This window comes from Vicia villosa, linkage group LG5, assembly GCF_029867415.1.
Source record: "Vicia villosa cultivar HV-30 ecotype Madison, WI linkage group LG5, Vvil1.0, whole genome shotgun sequence".
In the NCBI taxonomy this organism is placed as follows: Eukaryota; Viridiplantae; Streptophyta; class Magnoliopsida; order Fabales; family Fabaceae; genus Vicia; species Vicia villosa.
Genome location: NC_081184.1, coordinates 111,515,535 through 111,540,377, shown reverse-complemented (window position 1 = coordinate 111,540,377; position 24,843 = coordinate 111,515,535). Strand labels below are relative to the sequence as shown.

The 24,843-nt window shown below is 36.9% G+C and overlaps 1 protein-coding gene across 1 annotated transcript; it reads left to right on the top strand.

Annotated features, from left to right (window-relative positions):
• Positions 1-86: 86 nt before the first annotated feature.
• On the top strand, positions 87-6,709 carry LOC131602007 (uncharacterized). Its single transcript, XM_058873950.1, has 12 exons — positions 87-552; positions 634-701; positions 938-1,021; positions 1,159-1,452; positions 1,773-1,912; positions 2,543-2,630; positions 2,872-3,054; positions 3,316-3,477; positions 3,653-3,846; positions 5,535-5,685; positions 5,820-5,985; positions 6,081-6,709. Exons 1-12 carry the CDS (start codon positions 162-164, stop codon positions 6,149-6,151), a joined length of 1,992 nt encoding a protein of 663 aa, XP_058729933.1. The 5' UTR covers positions 87-161; the 3' UTR covers positions 6,152-6,709.
• The last annotated feature ends 18,134 nt before the right edge of the window (positions 6,710-24,843 follow it).

Here is a 24,843-nt window from a genome sequence, read left to right as displayed (position 1 = left end):
TTTTGGCAAAAGGTTATTTTCTCCGGAGGCGTGTTTGGATATTTTACAGTTTAACTAAAAATGGTTATATTAGTATGAAATATCTGAATTGATGAGAATGGAGTCGATAAACCCCCGCCCCGCCAAATCTTCAACTCAATCCTCACAATTTCATTTCACCAATGGCACATCTTTCCCACTCACACTTTCGCACCCCCATCTCTTTCTGCACCCCCGCCAAAACCCCAACCTCCCTTATCTCACTCCACACCACTTTTCCCTTTTCCACTTCAACACTTCCCTCTCCGCTTTCTCTGCAAAGATTCACCTCACTCCCTCCCCGGAGCCTCTCCCGCTCCGTACCGCAGTCTAACGCCGCTGAACTCTCAGCCTCCGTGGATGACGACGAATTACCAGAGGAATTGCTTGAACTGCCAGAGGAATTAGAATTAGAATTAGACCATCAAGCTGATTATTCAGACGATGAAGAAGTTGACGTCATCGCGCTCGAGCAAGAAGCAAAGGAAGTTGCATTGGAGTATTCAACCTCTCTATCTCGCGTTTTGACTATAGGTCAGTAGTTTTTACCTTCATTTTCAGTTACTTGAGCTTTGCAGTTTTTAACTATTATCTTTTTGTGTTTGATGATTTCAGAAGATGAGAAAAGTGATGCCAAAGAAACAGCTAAAAACGCCAAGAGGAATAAACCGAAGAGAAAAATTGTTAGTATATTGTTCAATTTGATTATTCTAGATCTCTCCATTCAAGATGAAAGTAATTTAAAAGACATATGAATTGGCGAGACACATTAGTATGATTGATATCGTATCTTGACCGAAAAAATGAGGCAAAAAAACTGCTTCTGTAACTAATTAGAACTTGAATTATATATCTTGTTTCAAAAAGTTTGAAGTAAATTAGGGTCATTTGCTGAACCTTCCTCTATTTTGAATGGTAGATCCCTGACAATCTTCTACCAAGGATTGCTATTGTTGGAAGGCCGAATGTTGGCAAGTCAGCATTATTTAACCGTCTCGTTGGGGTATTGAATGTTTTTTCTTATAGCTTTGTTTATGGTTGTTGATTCTTTCCTGTTATGGGGAAATTAACATTTAGAAATTTCAACATGTTTGGAGTAATCTGACTGCTGAAATTGTTTCCTTTCTGCTTAAATTGTAGGGTAACAAGGCAATTGTGGTGGATGAACCTGGGGTTACGAGGGATCGTTTATATGGCCGATCATATTGGGGAGACCATGAATTCATGGTGGTGGATACTGGGGGTGTTATAACTGTTTCAAAATCACAATCCACTGTTATGGAAGACCTGGATATTACTACGACAATTGGTATGGATGGTATTCCCCTTGCAACTAGAGAAGCAGCTGTTGCCAGGATGCCATCAATGATTGAGAAACAAGCAATTGCGGCTGTGGAAGAATCATCTGTTATTGTTTTCCTGGTTGATGGTCAGGTATTTGTTTGTTTGCTTATCAAATCTTATATCTTTCCTTCTCTTACATGTCTGTATCTACTTAGAGATGTTTAAAAAAGTGGGTTTTACTTGTTTTGGGTTTTGATAGTTATTAACCACGGGCGATTCCTCTTTGAGCACCATCATAATTAGACAATATTTTTGGAATTCTATAGTCTAGCTTAATCTTCAAAGCTTTGTTGTTTGTCTCCGGTGAGTTTTTTGTGGTATCGAAATGAGATATCAAAATTTGTCGTTGTTATACTTATTTAAGTGCATGGTATAATAAGCTTTACAGTAATGATAATTATGCTTAACAGGCAGGTCTAATAGCAGCTGATGTGGAGATTGCTGATTGGCTACGTAAAAACTACTCAAACAAACCTATCATTCTAGCAGTTAACAAGTGCGAATCTCCACGAAAAAGAATTATGCAGGCGTCTGAATTTTGGGCCCTTGGGTAAGCAATATTGGTGGAGGATACATGCTCGAGGTGTGGTTAAACACTGTGGAACTTGGTCTTGAGACCTACTATAATAAATAAAAAACTCACTTATTATGATGTTTTATTGATATTGACCCTTAGGACTAAAACTTGATCTGTGGTATGTGTTATTTTTCATTTCGGTGTCAAATTCATGGATATGATTTTTAAGTGTGCTTCAACCTCAACAAGCATGAATTAATTGTGTACATGTTTCAAGAGATCTTCGAGGTCAAAGGCGGTGTTGAATACACTTACCTCACATTTGTCAACATCTAATCTAATAAAGGAATCAAATTATCCACTATACTGGCATGACAATTAACTTTTTTAAATTACTAGCTAGTTCAAATGGTTAATTAATTATGGCGATATTAATGTTCAACTAAGTTTTGGTTAATTCAACTTACATATTGATAAATTAATAAAATTATAGAGTGACCCTTATGTGCTAAAATTTTCCTCAGTTTTTACTAGGCGCATCTTCATGTTTCCTCTTAGTAGACTGCCGATGCTAAGCTCTTACATAATGTTGTTTATTAGTGCTTTCCCAAGTGTCATATGTACTAATCCACAAGTTCCTTGCTATGGTTACTGATATATCAGGTTTGAACCAATCCCAGTATCAGCAATATCAGGGTCTGGAACTGGAGAGCTTCTTGACCTTGTTTGTTCAGGGATACAGAAAGTTGAGGTTTGCTTTCCATAAATATTGAATTCTCTTCAGCATGTATCATTGACAATGACAATGGGGTGTACTTTTTTATTGCTTAGCAAGTTAGTTTGAGTATATTACACCTTCACCAACTAATAATAAGTTATTGATTATTTGAAAGCATTTTCTTATCACCATACAACCTGGGGTCAATTTGTTTTAGTCTTATTTTGAAACCCTTGATCTTCTTACTTATACTTCATTTTATTCTATACAATAGGAGCCAGAGAATCTTGTTGAAGAAGAAGATTATGTTCCAGCAATTTCTATTGTTGGTAGACCAAATGTTGGCAAAAGTAGCATTTTAAATGCACTGGTTGGTGAGGACAGAACAATAGTCAGCCCCGTCAGTGGCACTACACGTGATGCTATTGATACTGAATTTATTGGACCAGATGGCCAGGTTTGTTTCTTTTGGCGACTTACTAGTAACTATTTGGTTTATAGTGTCACAGAATAACCCAGTGACTACTTTGAAGTGTTTTAGCTTGTGTTGCAATAAAGAAATTTTGAAAAGGATCAGTTCGTTATAAGGTTTTCCCCATCCAAACACTGTTGGTTTATTGCTTTTTATATTTGGACCATGCCAGATTTGTAATAGTGAATTGGTAAGCTTTTAGATTTAGTTCAACATGATAATTATTTTCTTATTTTCTTCCTCTAGAAGTTCCATCTTATCGATACTGCTGGAATCAGGAAAAGGACAACTGTAGCCTCAGCTGGAAGTACAACAGAGGCTTTGTCTGTGAATCGAGCATTTCGTGCTATTCGTCGTTCTGATGTTGTTGCTCTTGTCATTGAGGCCTTGGCTTGTATCACTGAACAGGTTTCCAATCAGTGTTTTTATATATGAAAAATAGATATGTTTTTATTCTGATTAGAATAAGGCATTACTGCATAAAATAGCCTGGATGTAAATGGGATGCCAGTTGTTTAAAAATTAATGTTTTCCACAGTTGTTTTGAATTTTGTTTAACAAAGCTATTTCATATATCTTAAAGGATTACAAGATAGCTGAAAGAATAGAAAAAGAAGGCAAAGGCTGTGTGATTGTTGTAAACAAGTGGGATACAATACCAGATAAAAATCAGCAGACTGCATTACACTATGAGCAAGATGTCAGAGAGAAGCTTCGTTTACTTAACTGGGCTCCAGTTGTTTATTCTACTGCTCTAGCTGGCCATAATGTTGACAAGTAAGTTTTGGCTGGGAAATCTTTGCTTAATCTACCGCATAGTATAAATAATTTCACGTTTTCTTTGAAATCTCCCAATTTTATCTTTAAAACAAGTTCTTCTTTCTTAGGAATACATATTTATAAACAAATATAAATTTGAATCTGACACAGTGAATGATGCTAAACTTTGAATATTTTAGCGTTTGCAATGTTTTTCAACAAAATAATAAATAGCAGTTGCGTTGTTGTGGTCATGGAGGTAAACTTTATGTAACAGTCAAAATCATCATCCTCTTTGCATAATTTTGTGGAGAGAAAATCTTTAATTTAGGGCCTGTTTGTTGACTTTTTTTTTTAAAAAATGATTTTAATAGTGAAATGTATTTTTGTGTAAAAAAAATTTCAAAGAAACTTTTCATAAAAGATTCAAATAAAATTTTGATTTTAATAGTTATTCTTAAAATGTTATTTTAGGTATTTCATCATTTTATTGAAACTTTTTTTGGATATCAAAATTTCAAAAAATCACTTAATTTTGAAGCTATTTCAAATAGCTTTTCATAAAAATCATTTTTGAAATACAACATTTTGAAAAAATTATGATTTCGACTATATTTTGATCTTCAATAATGTATGTTTATGTTATAGTGTCAAAATTGGTTTTAATTGAGAAAAAACGAATATAAAAAACTTGTAATATTTTGAAAAATGGTTTTATAAAATCCATTTTCAAAAATACAAAGAAAAAATCCATTTTTTTAAAGCTGAAACAGTCTGACCCTTAGTCTTCCAAAAATTAGCGTGTTATGACGTTTGATATAAGAATGTAGTTGTCAAGATTTTTGTCCCTAAATTAGTCCTTATAGATGTGAATTTGGTGACAATTTTGTATCCGATCCGGAGTGGACCGAAGAGGTTGGCCGAGTTGATTGAACAAGACAGCACTTCATCGCTTCGAAGATAGGGGGTGGTATTTGCAAGTACTTCAACGCTCAAGTCAGTATGAAAATGAGGGGGAATAGAAATGATATAGAAATTGTGTACCTTTCACTGAACCTTGATCAGCATATTTATAATGGAGGAAGGGGTCTGGGGAGAATGATTACGATCCAACGTTGGAATGATCTCTCGGCAGATTCCTCACCTCCTGTCTGCTTTTGTTCGCTGAGGCAATGAATAGAGGTGCAACTTTACAGTTCCAGAAGGTCTGAAGGTGGGCTCTTGAAGAGATCCCGAGGGGTTGGGCCTATAGTCGATTCCAAACAGTATCTTTGTAGGACTAATTGACACTATTGTAGTCTTTGAGGGACTAATCTGGTGATGAAAATCATTGAGGACTAAAATGGAAACAACTTAATTTACAGAGGATTATATTAAGAGTTTATTCTTTTTATACATAGTATTTTTTGATGCGTGACAAAAAAAATTCTCGTCATTTCTGGCTGGGGTGCAAGTGATGCAAATGGAAATGGACTTAAGAACTAGGCTGTTTTTGGAATCTTTTATATATAATTTTGGGCTAACTTTGCTTTACTGGCTAAATCATGCATGTAGTATTTGGTTGATGGGTTTGCTTGGATGTAGACAAAAAACTTGATACTATAATTTATAAATGTGAAAATTAGACTTATCCAGGTCTGATGTTTCTCATTATTGTTAATCCCCTAACTGAGTAGCTGATTTGTTATTATTGTTTTGAACAAAAGGATCATTGTTGCTGCTAGTGAAGTCGAAAAAGAGAGAGCAAGAAGACTCGGTACTTCTATATTGAATCAAGTAGTGCAGGAAGCAGTAACTTTTAAGCCTCCTCCCAGGACACGAGGTGGAAAAAGAGGGCGTGTTTACTATTGCACTCAGGTAGTTACATCATCCAACTGTAATGCTTACCCACGAGTTCCTTGGGTTGAGCTTTATGCTCTCACAACTTGTAGAAAATAAAATTACTTGGTATCTTGTATGTTCTCAGTTCCTTACTAGATGTCTTCTTGCAGGCTGCTATAAGGCCGCCTACATTTGTGTTCTTTGTCAATGATACAAAACTTTTTTCTGAAACTTACCGACGCTTTATGGAGAAGCAGCTGCGTTCAAATGCGGGATTTCCTGGTACACCCATTAGGCTTTTATGGCGCAGCAGAAAAAAAATGGAAAAAAATGAAGGTTAGTAATTTGTTTGATTTGTTGGTAATATCAATGTTTTTGCTGACCCCATCTTGTGACGGTTAATGATGCATGCCTATATGATTTGCTCACAGGCAAAAAGGGGGCGAGGACCAAAAACAATCCTGCCTCACCCCGGCGAAAATTGATACCAGCTACACAATAGGATCACACATTTTATTGTATAGAAGAATTAGCTGTGGTTCTGTTTGTGTTGAGAAAAGTGAGGGATTACTCAAATGATTTTGCTCCCTGAAATTTATTAAGGTAATAAGATGATCAACCATAATCCAACAGATTAGGCTACCATGAATTTAGAAAGTAAAAAGATTTTGCTTTGATCCACCACCAAAAATGGATTTTTACCTTGTAAATTGTTAAATGGCCTATTTCAAAAGTTAGTTTAAAGAACCGAGGTGTCCAAATACATTTATATGTTTATCAGTTCGGAAATTCAAGTAATGTGAAATTTCAAGACAACTTTAACTTTAATAATTTGCTATATAAATGATTTTTCTAGTTGTTTTAAATAGTTAAGCTGGCTGGATATTTTCCCGTGATTGCACTTTCGTTACTCTTTAGAAATTAGAATGATGCTTCAGTGTTTGCATGCAATTGCAAGGGGCTTTTGTTTCACGGTATAAAGATTTAATTCCGGAAATAATTTTCTCTGAAATAACATTATAAGAGAATACATTTTTATAAAAGGTGTTAGGGTAGTTTCTTAAATTTCCGAGAATCTTTTACTTTTAATTATTTTTTAATTAATAACATATAACATATAATAATAATGTGATTGTGGGTTTTGGGCCAAAACTCAATCACAAGATTATAATGATGAACTGTTAGATATAGGTATGATAATCCTAGATATCTTCAAGAATCGTATTCGTTCACTTTTCGAACAAAGTATTTCGACCCTATTCTTGTCTGGGTTCACGAAATCTTTGCGGGGATAATTCTCGAAGAACAATCTGTTTCTGACAATGGAGAACAGATCAAAATGTAGAGGAAGTATATTTTTCGTGTTCGAAATCGAGGCCAAATGACTCCTTATATAGGAGATCAACAATAGAAACCGAAATGACACACCTGTTCGGTAAAAACAGTTATGTTGGTTGGGAAACGACGCACCTGTTCGATAAAACGGTTATGTCGGTTGGGAAAGGGTCCAACTATTCAAACGAAAATTTCGTTCGGGGCGCTGCCCCGCACCCCGCCACGGGCTCCGCCCCTTGGACCCCGACGGGGCGCTGCCCCGCAACCCCGCCAAGGGCTTCGCCCCTTGGAACCCCGTTTCTATTATTCGTATTCAATTGCACGTTTGGCTATACGAGCGTGCACTCCGCACTACCCTAACTCGTTTCAAACTTAACGCATAATTGCATCGCCCTACAGAAAATCACATTATTACCAAAATACATTGATGATACTAAAATCACCAACATGAACAAGTGTGGAGAGAGTAAAAGAATTAAAGAGAATTGGATAAAATTGTGGTTATTATCATTAACAATTCAAATGGGGGTATTCATACAACATTACACAACAATGTAGCTAATTAACTAAAAAAAACTTTTCCTACAAATGGTTACACAACTTACTGCCTCGAGTGGCGATCGGTTGTGCACTTCAAGTAATTGATTATGCAAAACTTATTGCCTAGCTACTGAAACATGTGGTAATCAGTTATAGGCCCGAACTAATCGGTTGCACTCACTTAAATTATTATATTTCTCAACCACTTTAATTCAAGTCTTCTATACTCACGTGCTTCTTCAACATCTTGAACACTTCAATTAATACTTCTTAGGTTAGCAAATTGACCACTTGATTTTCGCTTTTGCTATACTCCAACTTCAATTTTCCTTTACTCGCTAGTTCTCTCTAGTAGTGAAATCTCATATCTATATGCTTGCTTCTTCCATGTGCAATGAGTTTCTTGGTAAGGTTTACAACATAAGCGTTGTCTATCATTAATGTCATAACTTCATTCTCTTTGTTGCACAACTCCATCAAATTCATCAACCATATAGCTTGACATGCACACAAAGACGCTGCAATGTACTCAATCTTGCAAGAAGATAGCGCCACGACTGGTTCCTTCTTAGAACACCAAGAGATTGGTGTTTCTCCATACATAAAGATGTATCCAGCAATGGATTTTTTTGTCATATTTATCTCTAAACCAGTTTGAGTCGTTATAACTGATAAACTTACAACTTCTACCTTTGTTTCTTGCATTAAACAAAATTCCGCAGCCAATTGAACCTTTGGTATATCTCAGAATTCTCTTGACTGATTCCAAGTGCGATGCCTTTAACTTCCTCATGAATCTGCTCACTTTGTCCGCACGATATGCCAAGTCCGGTGTCGTATTCCACAAGTACCACAATGATCCAATTAGCCTCATGTATTGCGTTGGATTAATATCTTGCTCATCTTTATTCTTTGACAACAACAACAACAACATTGGTTCAGTAGAGGTAATGACCACATTACAATGCTCCATTTCAAACTTCTTCAATATCTCAAATGCGTACCTCATTTGATGCATGAGCAATCCCTTTTTGAACTTGTGAAACTCAATCCCAAGGAATTATGTCATGAGACTAAGGTCAGTTATCACAAACGCCTTCATTAGATCAGTCTTGAATTCAGTAATATAACCTTTATTACTGTTTGTAATCAATAAATCATCGACATAGAGACATAGGATGATCACTCATTTACTTGTTTCCTTCTTCATATACACTCCATGTTCAGATACACATTTATCGAATCATATCTCCTTTATAAACTCATAAATTCTCTTGTTCCAAGCTCTTGGTGTTTGCTTCAGCCCATACAACACCTTTCTTAATCTATAGAACTTGGATTCCTAATTTTTCACAATAAAACCAGGTGGTTATGCCACACACATCTCCTCTTCTAATGGACCATTCAAAAACGCATATTTGACATCCATTTGGGAGATGGACTAATTATCATCATTTGTAATTCCAACAACTAGTCTAATGGTTTCAATCCTAGCTACCTGTGCAAATACTTCTTCAAAGTCTATGCATTCTCCTTGCAAAAATCCCTTTGCCACTAATCTAGCCTCGTGCTTGATCACTTCAGCTTTGGGATTTGCCTTCACTTTGTACATCCATCTTACACCAATTGATTTCTTTCCTTGAGGTATATTAACTAGTTTCCATGTTTTATTTTTCTAAATTGACTCCAACTCCTCCTTCATTGTACATATCCATTTTGGATCACTTATGACCTCCTCTGTTTTCACTGATTCATATTCAACCTTAAATGCAAAATGGAAAAGAGCACCATTATCGTTTACTTCATTATTCGGGAACAACTCGCAATCTTGCAGGCAAGCCTCTTTGTCTCGTTGATTTTCTCACATTTTCTTCTACTTGGACTTTACTGACTACAATTTTTGGCCCTCCAAATACTGCAGGAACATTTCCAACATTGTGGTAACCAATTACAACTGGATGGTAATCGGTTACGACTTATTGTCCCTTGCTTCATAAAAAATATCTCCCCACAGATTATATTCTTTTGTTAATTGGGTCATAGAGTTTGTAACCACATGTTGAGTGATATCCAACAAGTATCACTTGATCTTCTTTTTCATCCAGCTTCTTTCTAAGCTGATCTGTGACATGTCTATACACCACCGAACTAAACACCTTAAAGTTATTCATACTTGATTTGAATCCAGACCATGATTCTTTGAGTGTAATATTTTTCAGCTTCTTTTTTAGACACCTATCCAACAAATGTGTCGATATGGACACCGCTTCTCCCCATAATTCTTTTGGAAAATGCTTCCCTTTCAACATACTTCTTACCATGTTCATAATTGATCGATTCTTTTTTTGGAGACTCTATTTTGTCGAGGCATATAGGATGGCACTGTTCATGTACAATTCCCTATTGATCACAAAATTTCCCAAAATCATTTGAGACATATTCAGCTCCACCATTTGTTTTTAGACTTTTGATTTTGTGATCACTTTGTCTTTCTAACATGGATTTGAACTTCTTGAATACTTCAAGCACCCCATCTTTTCTTTTGATCAAGTAAGTCCATAACTTTCTACTATAATCATCAATGAAACTGACAAAGTATCTATTGCCTCCGATTAAATTAACTTGCATAGGTACACAAACATTCAAATACACCACTTCAAGATGACATTTGGTTCTGCATCCTGAATCTTTGTTAAGGCTGCCTCTGTTTTGCTTGGCTGCACACACTCTGCACATACTTCGGTTGACATATTGATTAGTGGCAACTCCGTAACCATGTTTTTTCTGCATAGCATTGAAATCTCTAAAATTTAAAGTCCTCCTTACTAACTGCACTTGCAAGACATCTATGCTCAATTACTTTCATGTCAACCTTGAAATTTCTCTTCCGAGCCATAAAGGCCTTTAGGATCAAACTCCCATTTGCATCCAGAACTTTCAGAACTTTGTTTTCCATGTGAATCTTGTAATTTCTTTCAAGCAATTGACTAATGCTCAAAATATTATACTTGATTCCAGGAATATAGAATACATCTTTAATCAAAGAATGCTCGCCATTCTTCCCCTTTATTGGCACATCACCAATTCCCTCTACTGCTAGTGTTGTCATCCGCGAATTTCACCTCATTCTTATGTCTTGATTAATTTTGATAAACCAATCATTCCTTCTCGAAATATGTGAGTTGAGTACCCGAAGTCAAGATATCATTGATAACTGCATTATGCATCTTCTTCTGCAGTCACCATCAATTTTTCAATTGGTGGTAACCGATTAGTGTGGGCTCATAACCGATTTCATCTGCCTTCTGCAACTTCTAGTCATCGGTTACTAGAAGAGTGTAATCGGTTACCACTACATACTGTGCTTTTTTTTCCGCTTCAGTGATCACCATCAACAATGTGCTCTCAACATCCTTTATCCTTGCAAACTTTGCTTCAGCTTCTTCTTGTGAATCATTCTTGTTGGCATTACATTCACTAGTAAAATGCCCAAGCTTTTGACAATTGTAGCATTGGACATTGCCATTATCATCTTTCTTCCTCCTTCATCTTCCTATATTGTTGCCACCTTTGCAATTGCTTGATCCACCACTACTGTTGTAGCTGCTTTCACCCTTTTGGGATGTTTAATTGTTGGAATTTTGGGAGTTCCTTCCATCATTGCTGTGATAGTTTCATCTACCTCAATTCATGGACCACTTTTCCTTCACCATCTCTGAAGGATAGAAAAACACTTAGAAAAGGGGGGGGGGGGGGGGTTGAATAAGTGTAGTTTCAAAACTCGTAAGATAAAAATAATTTGCACAAGTATTTTTATCCTGGTTCGTTGTTAACTAAACTACTCCAGTCCACCCTATACAAGGTGATTTACCTCAACTGAGGATTTAATCCACTAATCACACGAGATTACAATGGTTTTCCACCTAGACAACTTCTAAGTCTTCTAGAGTCTTCTGATCACAACTTGATCACTCCAGGAACAACTGCTTAGAGACCTTCTAAGACTTCTCTAGAGTATACTGATCACAACCCGATCACTCTAGTAACAACTGCTTAGAGACCTTCTAAGACTTCTCTAGAGTATACTGATCACAACCCGATCACTCTAGTCCTTTACAAATTAATGTAAACAAATTCTAAGAGTATTACAATTGCTTCTTAAAAGCGATAATCACAAACTGTGATATTTCTCTTACAGATTTAAACTTAGACTCACTAAAGTATTACAACAGTAATGTAGTGAGGTTGAAGATGAAGTTTATGAGCTTTGAATTGAACAGCGTTTCAGCAAGTTAATATTCACAGAAATTGTTAAGAATTGGTAACCTTGCTTCTCATCAGAACTTCATTTATATAGGCGTTTGAGAAGATGACCGTTGGGAGCATTTAATGCTTTGCGTATTCCGTACAACATTGCATTTAATGTTTCACTGTTTTGTCAACTACCTCGAGCCTTGCTTTTGCTGTGACTACTGACATTGCCTTTAATAGCTTCTAACGTTCCTTTTGTCAGTCAGCGTTGTAACATCCCGAAAATTATTATTTAATTAATTTAATTAAGTTTTAAATTAATTATTCGAAATTAGCATTTTATTGAGATTAATTGGAAATAATAAAATGTTAGTTGTTGGGCCATTGGTGGAGTTAGTAATGTGGGGGTGTTAATATGAAGGAGCCCATTACTAAATTATATGCTATGTTTTCATAAAATAAGAAAATAAGAAGAATTTGAGAAATAGAAGAGAAAAACCTAACATGGAGAGATGGAGAAGTCATGGACAAGAGCATTTTCGTATTCATGATGCAGCCCTCACAAAATGGGTCATAACTTTCTGCTCGTAACTCCAAATCAGGGAGGTTCTCTATGAGAGAGAAAAGCGGGTTTAAAGATTGGAGATTCTTGCTGAAAGTGAAGAAAAGAGGCTTACGGGTTTGATGGAGAAGAAGGGAAAAAGTCCAGATTCTTGGCTAAGGTAAGGGGGGACTCTTCCGGTTAATATCTTTTATCGTATTATAGATGATGGGACTGATTTAGATGCATTGTTTGTGTCAATTGGTTATATGTTAGGTTGGGGTTTTGGGATGATCTTGATGGGAATTGTTTGACGTGATGAATTGTATGATTATATGGCTGTTATGATGATTGAATGATCCTCTTTGTGTGTTATATTTGTGTTATAACATGTATGTGGCTGATATGGTGGTATTTGAGGTTCATGATATAACTTGATTTGGGTTTTGGGGATTTTGGGATGAATCCCGTAATGCTGTCAATCGATGTGAGATCTTTGGTTTTTGCCAGTTCGCGCCGCGAAGGTGGGTGCGCGCCGCGAAGGCGGAGTAATTTTCTCGTTCCGCGCCGCGAACCTGTGTTTGCGCCGCGAAGGCGTGTTTTCTATTCGTTACGCGCCGCGGACTGTGGGTGGCGCCGCGTGCTGTAGCGATAATTATTTTCTTTGAAAAATGTAAAAATGTGTAACTTTCAAACCGTAAGTCCGTTTTAGACGCCGTTTTGGACGTTGTTCCTTAAAGTGAATGTTCTACCATATGAAATGAATAAAACAATAACAACTTGATTTTATTTTAAAAAGTATCATTTTCTTCAAATGTGGTTTATTCTGGTTTTGCATAGCTGATGAGGTGCAATGGTTGTTGTGTGCATAGTTGAATATGTGCAATGATGTATGTTGTGATAGTGTGGTTGCTCCTGTTAATTGTGCAAATGGGTGTTGTTCATGGTAAATATGGCTATCATGTGTTTTGATGAATGATGAGGTAAATACTCTGTCGTTGACGAGTTGCTTTGTTGTACTTGGTACACGATTGTAAGGGATGTTATTGTTGTTGCACTGTATGATGAATGATTTACCTGTTATGATGTTGTGGTTGTAATTGGTATTTGTTATACATATATGGTTGATGTAAAATATGTATCTTATTATGGTTGAGAAATAGCATAACTGTGTATGGCTATTGATTATTGTGGTGGTTGATGATTATGACATTTGGTTGATTTATGTGGGTGATGAGCATGTTATGGTTGATACATGCATTCATAATCATTATGTGGCTGATCCTTGACGATGGTGGATCAGTGGTAGCTAATTCCCATTGTGTGGAATTAGTGAGTGGGTGTTGCCGTATCCTTGACGATGGTGGATCGGTGAGTTGGGTTATCCCAGATTTTGGTACCACATGCATATAGTTGCATTTGCATTAGGTTACTTGTGTTATTATAACATGAATGGAAGATTGTCCAATGTTATAATATGTGATGATTGTGTAATGGTTATGATTTGTTTGGATGAATTATGGTGTTGCCCTTCGTAATGTATTCTATTTGTGTTGTGTGTTGATGAGTACTTCCTGACAATCTGAATATAACGAAATGGGATGAATAATGTGACTATGATGTGTTATTGTTTATGATTCGATAACATTTGTTAATTGTGAATGAGACTCACCCTTACTTTGATGATTTCAGATTGGTGAGTAGCGGCTTTTGGCTCGGTGAGGATTAGCTCATGAGTCAGTTTATTTGGTATAGCGTCGGTGTCATGCTCTGATATTGTAACACTGGGGGAACGTTAGTTTAGAGTTTATGATGATACTCTATTTTGTTGTTATTGGAGTAACTTTGTGAGATATTGCATAGATGATGTTATGCTTATCTGTTGATTAATGTTCCGCTGTATAGAAACATGAATTTGTTAAATGGATGATTTTCCCCTAAGTGAAGCATGACAATTGATTTATGATAATTTGTTTTAAATTGAATTGTGGCACCCTTGTTTTCATGTTTTACTCTGAGTTATTTTATTAATTTCCGCGGGGTTTAGAAGGGTGTTACAATAGTGGTATCAGAACCTGGTTGGTCCGTCCGGCCAGTTGTCGAGTCAGTTGAGTTGCACGACGGTTGTATACTGTCGGTGTATTATTCCTTGGTACGCGACATGTGAGTGAATCACTGTCGGTACTTGGTTGTTTGTTGCAGGTGTTGGATTGAAACAAGTGGGGGAGAAGCTTCGCTTCTCGGTTATGTTTCAGTTGTAAGAAGATTGATTCAGTAGGCTGTTGTTGGCAACAGTGCGAGCATTGTCGGAGTTTGTTGTTTTCCGAATTGAAGGTGACTTGGAATTAAGACTTCACTGGGAATTGAGTTGGAACATCTTGAAGGAATATGATTAGAGGTAATTGACAATTATTGTAAGAGAAGGAAATTGGAAAGTTGCAATGTGTCAACTCTGCTGGTGTGCTGCGAAGCTGTCAGTTGAGTAGCCTACGACTCAGAAGAGGTTCAGCTGCAAGTTTGCGAAGAGGATTGATGTAGTAATGTTCCAGAAATTGCGCTTCGGCGATGGGAAGTGTTGCTCAAGTTATAATGATGTTTGGAAGTAAAGAGACATGATAAGGGGCTGTTTGGAATGTGATAGAGTTGAAGAGAATGAGTTTTGGAGAGAGAATTTCGTAAGCAAAACGCAGGAAAATTGCTGAATAGCTGCGGAACTTCGAAAATTCATAACTGGAGTTCTGGACATCCGATTTGAGTTCCGTTTGAAGCGTCGGAAAGCTAACGAGATGAACTTTGTTATAAAAATAGTTGCAGAAGCTGTAACATAATTAATTGTGACAGGATTACGTTGGAAAGAGGTGAAGTTACGGTTACTCTTGCTCTTATAACTAGACTTGTTTATTGGTACTGCACGGGATGTTAGTGTCAGTGTTGAATGGATCGAAGGAATAATTAGCAGGTTTGTTGAGGAGTAATTTTAAGAATTGAATTTACCAATTGAGAAGTTTTGGATATATCGTATAGAGTGTCGCTGCATGATGTCAGTGTTGCATTTTTCGGGCAATGATTGGAAAATTCATATCTTGGGTTCCGAGTGTCGGATTAATGTGCCGTTTGAACCTACGAGGAGGAGGGATTGTGTTCTAACTTATGGAAGAGTTATAAATACAGTAGAGTGACCCTATGAGGAGAGGTTCTGAAGTCGGTTATGGAAGCGTGAAACTTGTTGAATAAGAATGCTTACTACCGCGATTGTTTGAAACGACGTGGAGTAGAACATGTTGTTGATGAATAAGTCGACGAGATGTTCGGTCACAAAGATGATTTGAATACCGATGGATTTTTAGTGAATGAGTAAATTAGTAGTAAAGGTGAAGTAAACTTTAGAACCCTGGGAATCGTATTTGTGATGGCAAAGTAACGATAAGTATAAAAGAAGAATTGTAGGGAATTTCTAACATTTGTTGACGTGAGGAAGACTTTGTTGAGATTCCGAGTGGGATGATATTTGGACGTGAAGGATGTAATAGAATTTGGATTAAAACCACAAGTTATGAATGTTGTGCTATTGTGTTGCGTAAGAAGTCTTTAAAATGTCGGTGCTAAGGATGAATGAGTTGGATTTAATTGGACAATTTAGAGACTTGAGTTGGTATGTGAAGGTGATCCTAATAGTGTTAGATTGAGTATGCTAGAATATGACTAGTGGTATTCTTAACGAGATTAGAGAAGATTAGAAAGATGATGTTGAGTTGATCGATAGGTTGACTTTGAATTACCAAGGTAAAGGCGGTGAATTCAGAATCGACGGGAATAGTATAATGAGGTTGAGTGATTAGATTTGTGTTCCTGATGTTTTGAGCTTCAGGAGGATATTCTGGAAGGACACCGTAGTGAATTATTGGACTATGACGATGTTAATGAGTTTGGGTGCAAACTCGGAAAGGGACACTATTATGTAGTAACGACGGTTTATGTTTAAATATGATTTTCAACTAATATTGACAAATTTAGGACTTGATCACCCTAAATCTCTTGTTGGTAGTAGATGGAATCATATAGAAGAGATAAGCTTGTTTTGTTACCTTAATGGTTTAAGATGTGATGAATACTAAGCCGTGAGGATAATCACTCACTATGTTGTGTGAACTTATGAAGAGGTGAATATGGAAGAGTGCGACATGATGGGCAAATGACTTAAGACGGGCAATCAGAGTCGCGCAGCGAAAGTGTGATGTGGAGCATGTTATGAGTACTACTCGCGGGAAGTAAGGAATTGATATGTCGGAAGCCTACATAGAGAATATGTATTGATCTATATGTTGGATTTAGAATCCAGTGGATGTAAGGATGTCGTGTCGAAGAATTATAACTCTTTGAATAATTTCCGAGATGATGAATATGTCATTACGGTTGTACGTAGTTAACGAGTATATATTCGGCGAAATTAAAACGACGAGTTGATACTATATGATGCTATAATAATTTTGTTTCGTTGTTAAGGTGGTATTGTGGATTCCAGATATAATGAGGAATTACACTCTATGAAGGACGGAGTTGATTTGATTCTTAGTAGAGAGCGTGACTTAGTTGAGCTATTTTGTAAGCGATGGTATATTGAGGCTGATGAGTGTGTACTCGTTCTGATGGTTAGAATGTTTTGATAGATGTAGTAATTCAAGAATTTGTTTTTGAGTACGAGTAAGTATTGCTAAGTGGTAAATTGGTACCATGAATGATGAAGAATGATTCTTGAAACGAATGAGTAAAGAGAGTCGGAATCGGGTAAAACTCAGAAATCTATTTGGTATAAATGATTGTGATGAGTAGTCAGAGTAGTGCGGAAAAAGCAGAATGTAACGTGTTGGATAATTACTGGTGTGATTTAAGAGGAGTTAGATAATTTGAATTCAACGGTATAGGAATATGAGTATTGAGTTTCTTGAAGGAAGCGGTTGGTGAAAAGTGTAAGTATTACCTTATCGCTCAGATGGAAAAGCGTGTCTAAGGTTGGTACGTTTGGTAGGAGGGATCCATTACTGTATTGTTGATCAAGTGTGATCATACTATAAATTGTGTAATTGTATTACTCATTTGTTGAGCGTATTGTATAGATTGTACCTCAATGTTCTGTTGTTGTTAACCTTTTTGGAGATAAAGCGAGTGGTATACTTTTGGATAGTCAAATGCGACGCAAGAACTGGGATTTGAATGTATGAAACATGTTTCCTGTTGGTTATGTCAGATGAATTTTGAGGATCGGCTAGGCAAATGTTACCTGGGAACTGGAGAGTCAGATGAAGGACTCCTATCCGGAACTTTTCACTCGAAGTATGTTTTCGAGGACGAAAACTCTTCTAGTGGGGGAGAGTTGTAACATCCCGAAAATTATTATTTAATTAATTTAATTAAGTTTTAAATTAATTATTCGAAATTAGCATTTTATTGAGATTAATTGGAAATAATAAAATGTTAGTTGTTGGGCCATTGGTGGAGTTAGTAATGTGGGGGTGTTAATATGAAGGAGCCCATTACTAAATTATATGCTATGTTTTCATAAAATAAGAAAATAAGAAGAATTTGAGAAATAGAAGAGAAAAACCTAACATGGAGAGATGGAGAAGTCATGGACAAGAGCATTTTCGTATTCATGATGCAGCCCTCACAAAATGGGTCATAACTTTCTGCTCGTAACTCCAAATCAGGGAGGTTCTCTATGAGAGAGAAAAGCGGGTTTAAAGATTGGAGATTCTTGCTGAAAGTGAAGAAAAGAGGCTTACGGGTTTGATGGAGAAGAAGGGAAAAAGTCCAGATTCTTGGCTAAGGTAAGGGGGGACTCTTCCGGTTAATATCTTTTATCGTATTATAGATGATGGGACTGATTTAGATGCATTGTTTGTGTCAATTGGTTATATGTTAGGTTGGGGTTTTGGGATGATCTTGATGGGAATTGTTTGACGTGATGAATTGTATGATTATATGGCTGTTATGATGATTGAATGATCCTCTTTGTGTGTTATATTTGTGTTATAACATGTATGTGGCTGATATGGTGGTATTTGAGGTTCATGATATAACTTGATTTGGGTTTTGGGGATTTTGGGATGAATCCCGTAATGCTGTCAATCGATGTGAGATCTTTGGTTTTTGCCAGTTCGCGCCGCGAAGGTGGGTGCGCGCCGCGAAGGCGGAGTAATTTTCTCGTTCCGCGCCGCGAACCTGTGTTTGCGCCGCGAAGGCGTGTTTTCTATTCGTTACGCGCCGCGGACTGTGGGTGGCGCCGCGTGCTGTAGCGATAATTATTTTCTTTGAAAAATGTAAAAATGTGTAACTTTCAAACCGTAAGTCCGTTTTAGACGCCGTTTTGGACGTTGTTCCTTAAAGTGAATGTTCTACCATATGAAATGAATAAAACAATAACAACTTGATTTTATTTTAAAAAGTATCATTTTCTTCAAATGTGGTTTATTCTGGTTTTGCATAGCTGATGAGGTGCAATGGTTGTTGTGTGCATAGTTGAATATGTGCAATGATGTATGTTGTGATAGTGTGGTTGCTCCTGTTAATTGTGCAAATGGGTGTTGTTCATGGTAAATATGGCTATCATGTGTTTTGATGAATGATGAGGTAAATACTCTGTCGTTGACGAGTTGCTTTGTTGTACTTGGTACACGATTGTAAGGGATGTTATTGTTGTTGCACTGTATGATGAATGATTTACCTGTTATGATGTTGTGGTTGTAATTGGTATTTGTTATACATATATGGTTGATGTAAAATATGTATCTTATTATGGTTGAGAAATAGCATAACTGTGTATGGCTATTGATTATTGTGGTGGTTGATGATTATGACATTTGGTTGATTTATGTGGGTGATGAGCATGTTATGGTTGATACATGCATTCATAATCATTATGTGGCTGATCCTTGACGATGGTGGATCAGTGGTAGCTAATTCCCATTGTGTGGAATTAGTGAGTGGGTGTTGCCGTATCCTTGACGATGGTGGATCGGTGAGTTGGGTTATCCCAGATTTTGGTACCACATGCATATAGTTGCATTTGCATTAGGTTACTTGTGTTATTATAACATGAATGGAAGATTGTCCAATGTTATAATATGTGATGATTGTGTAATGGTTATGATTTGTTTGGATGAATTATGGTGTTGCCCTTCGTAATGTATTCTATTTGTGTTGTGTGTTGATGAGTACTTCCTGACAATCTGAATATAACGAAATGGGATGAATAATGTGACTATGATGTGTTATTGTTTATGATTCGATAACATTTGTTAATTGTGAATGAGACTCACCCTTACTTTGATGATTTCAGATTGGTGAGTAGCGGCTTTTGGCTCGGTGAGGATTAGCTCATGAGTCAGTTTATTTGGTATAGCGTCGGTGTCATGCTCTGATATTGTAACACTGGGGGAACGTTAGTTTAGAGTTTATGATGATACTCTATTTTGTTGTTATTGGAGTAACTTTGTGAGATATTGCATAGATGATGTTATGCTTATCTGTTGATTAATGTTCCGCTGTATAGAAACATGAATTTGTTAAATGGATGATTTTCCCCTAAGTGAAGCATGACAATTGATTTATGATAATTTGTTTTAAATTGAATTGTGGCACCCTTGTTTTCATGTTTTACTCTGAGTTATTTTATTAATTTCCGCGGGGTTTAGAAGGGTGTTACAATAGTGGTATCAGAACCTGGTTGGTCCGTCCGGCCAGTTGTCGAGTCAGTTGAGTTGCACGACGGTTGTATACTGTCGGTGTATTATTCCTTGGTACGCGACATGTGAGTGAATCACTGTCGGTACTTGGTTGTTTGTTGCAGGTGTTGGATTGAAACAAGTGGGGGAGAAGCTTCGCTTCTCGGTTATGTTTCAGTTGTAAGAAGATTGATTCAGTAGGCTGTTGTTGGCAACAGTGCGAGCATTGTCGGAGTTTGTTGTTTTCCGAATTGAAGGTGACTTGGAATTAAGACTTCACTGGGAATTGAGTTGGAACATCTTGAAGGAATATGATTAGAGGTAATTGACAATTATTGTAAGAGAAGGAAATTGGAAAGTTGCAATGTGTCAACTCTGCTGGTGTGCTGCGAAGCTGTCAGTTGAGTAGCCTACGACTCAGAAGAGGTTCAGCTGCAAGTTTGCGAAGAGGATTGATGTAGTAATGTTCCAGAAATTGCGCTTCGGCGATGGGAAGTGTTGCTCAAGTTATAATGATGTTTGGAAGTAAAGAGACATGATAAGGGGCTGTTTGGAATGTGATAGAGTTGAAGAGAATGAGTTTTGGAGAGAGAATTTCGTAAGCAAAACGCAGGAAAATTGCTGAATAGCTGCGGAACTTCGAAAATTCATAACTGGAGTTCTGGACATCCGATTTGAGTTCCGTTTGAAGCGTCGGAAAGCTAACGAGATGAACTTTGTTATAAAAATAGTTGCAGAAGCTGTAACATAATTAATTGTGACAGGATTACGTTGGAAAGAGGTGAAGTTACGGTTACTCTTGCTCTTATAACTAGACTTGTTTATTGGTACTGCACGGGATGTTAGTGTCAGTGTTGAATGGATCGAAGGAATAATTAGCAGGTTTGTTGAGGAGTAATTTTAAGAATTGAATTTACCAATTGAGAAGTTTTGGATATATCGTATAGAGTGTCGCTGCATGATGTCAGTGTTGCATTTTTCGGGCAATGATTGGAAAATTCATATCTTGGGTTCCGAGTGTCGGATTAATGTGCCGTTTGAACCTACGAGGAGGAGGGATTGTGTTCTAACTTATGGAAGAGTTATAAATACAGTAGAGTGACCCTATGAGGAGAGGTTCTGAAGTCGGTTATGGAAGCGTGAAACTTGTTGAATAAGAATGCTTACTACCGCGATTGTTTGAAACGACGTGGAGTAGAACATGTTGTTGATGAATAAGTCGACGAGATGTTCGGTCACAAAGATGATTTGAATACCGATGGATTTTTAGTGAATGAGTAAATTAGTAGTAAAGGTGAAGTAAACTTTAGAACCCTGGGAATCGTATTTGTGATGGCAAAGTAACGATAAGTATAAAAGAAGAATTGTAGGGAATTTCTAACATTTGTTGACGTGAGGAAGACTTTGTTGAGATTCCGAGTGGGATGATATTTGGACGTGAAGGATGTAATAGAATTTGGATTAAAACCACAAGTTATGAATGTTGTGCTATTGTGTTGCGTAAGAAGTCTTTAAAATGTCGGTGCTAAGGATGAATGAGTTGGATTTAATTGGACAATTTAGAGACTTGAGTTGGTATGTGAAGGTGATCCTAATAGTGTTAGATTGAGTATGCTAGAATATGACTAGTGGTATTCTTAACGAGATTAGAGAAGATTAGAAAGATGATGTTGAGTTGATCGATAGGTTGACTTTGAATTACCAAGGTAAAGGCGGTGAATTCAGAATCGACGGGAATAGTATAATGAGGTTGAGTGATTAGATTTGTGTTCCTGATGTTTTGAGCTTCAGGAGGATATTCTGGAAGGACACCGTAGTGAATTATTGGACTATGACGATGTTAATGAGTTTGGGTGCAAACTCGGAAAGGGACACTATTATGTAGTAACGACGGTTTATGTTTAAATATGATTTTCAACTAATATTGACAAATTTAGGACTTGATCACCCTAAATCTCTTGTTGGTAGTAGATGGAATCATATAGAAGAGATAAGCTTGTTTTGTTACCTTAATGGTTTAAGATGTGATGAATACTAAGCCGTGAGGATAATCACTCACTATGTTGTGTGAACTTATGAAGAGGTGAATATGGAAGAGTGCGACATGATGGGCAAATGACTTAAGACGGGCAATCAGAGTCGCGCAGCGAAAGTGTGATGTGGAGCATGTTATGAGTACTACTCGCGGGAAGTAAGGAATTGATATGTCGGAAGCCTACATAGAGAATATGTATTGATCTATATGTTGGATTTAGAATCCAGTGGATGTAAGGATGTCGTGTCGAAGAATTATAACTCTTTGAATAATTTCCGAGATGATGAATATGTCATTACGGTTGTACGTAGTTAACGAGTATATATTCGGCGAAATTAAAACGACGAGTTGATACTATATGATGCTATAATAATTTTGTTTCGTTGTTAAGGTGGTATTGTGGATTCCAGATATAATGAGGAATTACACTCTATGAAGGACGGAGTTGATTTGATTCTTAGTAGAGAGCGTGACTTAGTTGAGCTATTTTGTAAGCGATGGTATATTGAGGCTGATGAGTGTGTACTCGTTCTGATGGTTAGAATGTTTTGATAGATGTAGTAATTCAAGAATTTGTTTTTGAGTACGAGTAAGTATTGCTAAGTGGTAAATTGGTACCATGAATGATGAAGAATGATTCTTGAAACGAATGAGTAAAGAGAGTCGGAATCGGGTAAAACTCAGAAATCTATTTGGTATAAATGATTGTGATGAGTAGTCAGAGTAGTGCGGAAAAAGCAGAATGTAACGTGTTGGATAATTACTGGTGTGATTTAAGAGGAGTTAGATAATTTGAATTCAACGGTATAGGAATATGAGTATTGAGTTTCTTGAAGGAAGCGGTTGGTGAAAAGTGTAAGTATTACCTTATCGCTCAGATGGAAAAGCGTGTCTAAGGTTGGTACGTTTGGTAGGAGGGATCCATTACTGTATTGTTGATCAAGTGTGATCATACTATAAATTGTGTAATTGTATTACTCATTTGTTGAGCGTATTGTATAGATTGTACCTCAATGTTCTGTTGTTGTTAACCTTTTTGGAGATAAAGCGAGTGGTATACTTTTGGATAGTCAAATGCGACGCAAGAACTGGGATTTGAATGTATGAAACATGTTTCCTGTTGGTTATGTCAGATGAATTTTGAGGATCGGCTAGGCAAATGTTACCTGGGAACTGGAGAGTCAGATGAAGGACTCCTATCCGGAACTTTTCACTCGAAGTATGTTTTCGAGGACGAAAACTCTTCTAGTGGGGGAGAGTTGTAACATCCCGAAAATTATTATTTAATTAATTTAATTAAGTTTTAAATTAATTATTCGAAATTAGCATTTTATTGAGATTAATTGGAAATAATAAAATGTTAGTTGTTGGGCCATTGGTGGAGTTAGTAATGTGGGGGTGTTAATATGAAGGAGCCCATTACTAAATTATATGCTATGTTTTCATAAAATAAGAAAATAAGAAGAATTTGAGAAATAGAAGAGAAAAACCTAACATGGAGAGATGGAGAAGTCATGGACAAGAGCATTTTCGTATTCATGATGCAGCCCTCACAAAATGGGTCATAACTTTCTGCTCGTAACTCCAAATCAGGGAGGTTCTCTATGAGAGAGAAAAGCGGGTTTAAAGATTGGAGATTCTTGCTGAAAGTGAAGAAAAGAGGCTTACGGGTTTGATGGAGAAGAAGGGAAAAAGTCCAGATTCTTGGCTAAGGTAAGGGGGGACTCTTCCGGTTAATATCTTTTATCGTATTATAGATGATGGGACTGATTTAGATGCATTGTTTGTGTCAATTGGTTATATGTTAGGTTGGGGTTTTGGGATGATCTTGATGGGAATTGTTTGACGTGATGAATTGTATGATTATATGGCTGTTATGATGATTGAATGATCCTCTTTGTGTGTTATATTTGTGTTATAACATGTATGTGGCTGATATGGTGGTATTTGAGGTTCATGATATAACTTGATTTGGGTTTTGGGGATTTTGGGATGAATCCCGTAATGCTGTCAATCGATGTGAGATCTTTGGTTTTTGCCAGTTCGCGCCGCGAAGGTGGGTGCGCGCCGCGAAGGCGGAGTAATTTTCTCGTTCCGCGCCGCGAACCTGTGTTTGCGCCGCGAAGGCGTGTTTTCTATTCGTTACGCGCCGCGGACTGTGGGTGGCGCCGCGTGCTGTAGCGATAATTATTTTCTTTGAAAAATGTAAAAATGTGTAACTTTCAAACCGTAAGTCCGTTTTAGACGCCGTTTTGGACGTTGTTCCTTAAAGTGAATGTTCTACCATATGAAATGAATAAAACAATAACAACTTGATTTTATTTTAAAAAGTATCATTTTCTTCAAATGTGGTTTATTCTGGTTTTGCATAGCTGATGAGGTGCAATGGTTGTTGTGTGCATAGTTGAATATGTGCAATGATGTATGTTGTGATAGTGTGGTTGCTCCTGTTAATTGTGCAAATGGGTGTTGTTCATGGTAAATATGGCTATCATGTGTTTTGATGAATGATGAGGTAAATACTCTGTCGTTGACGAGTTGCTTTGTTGTACTTGGTACACGATTGTAAGGGATGTTATTGTTGTTGCACTGTATGATGAATGATTTACCTGTTATGATGTTGTGGTTGTAATTGGTATTTGTTATACATATATGGTTGATGTAAAATATGTATCTTATTATGGTTGAGAAATAGCATAACTGTGTATGGCTATTGATTATTGTGGTGGTTGATGATTATGACATTTGGTTGATTTATGTGGGTGATGAGC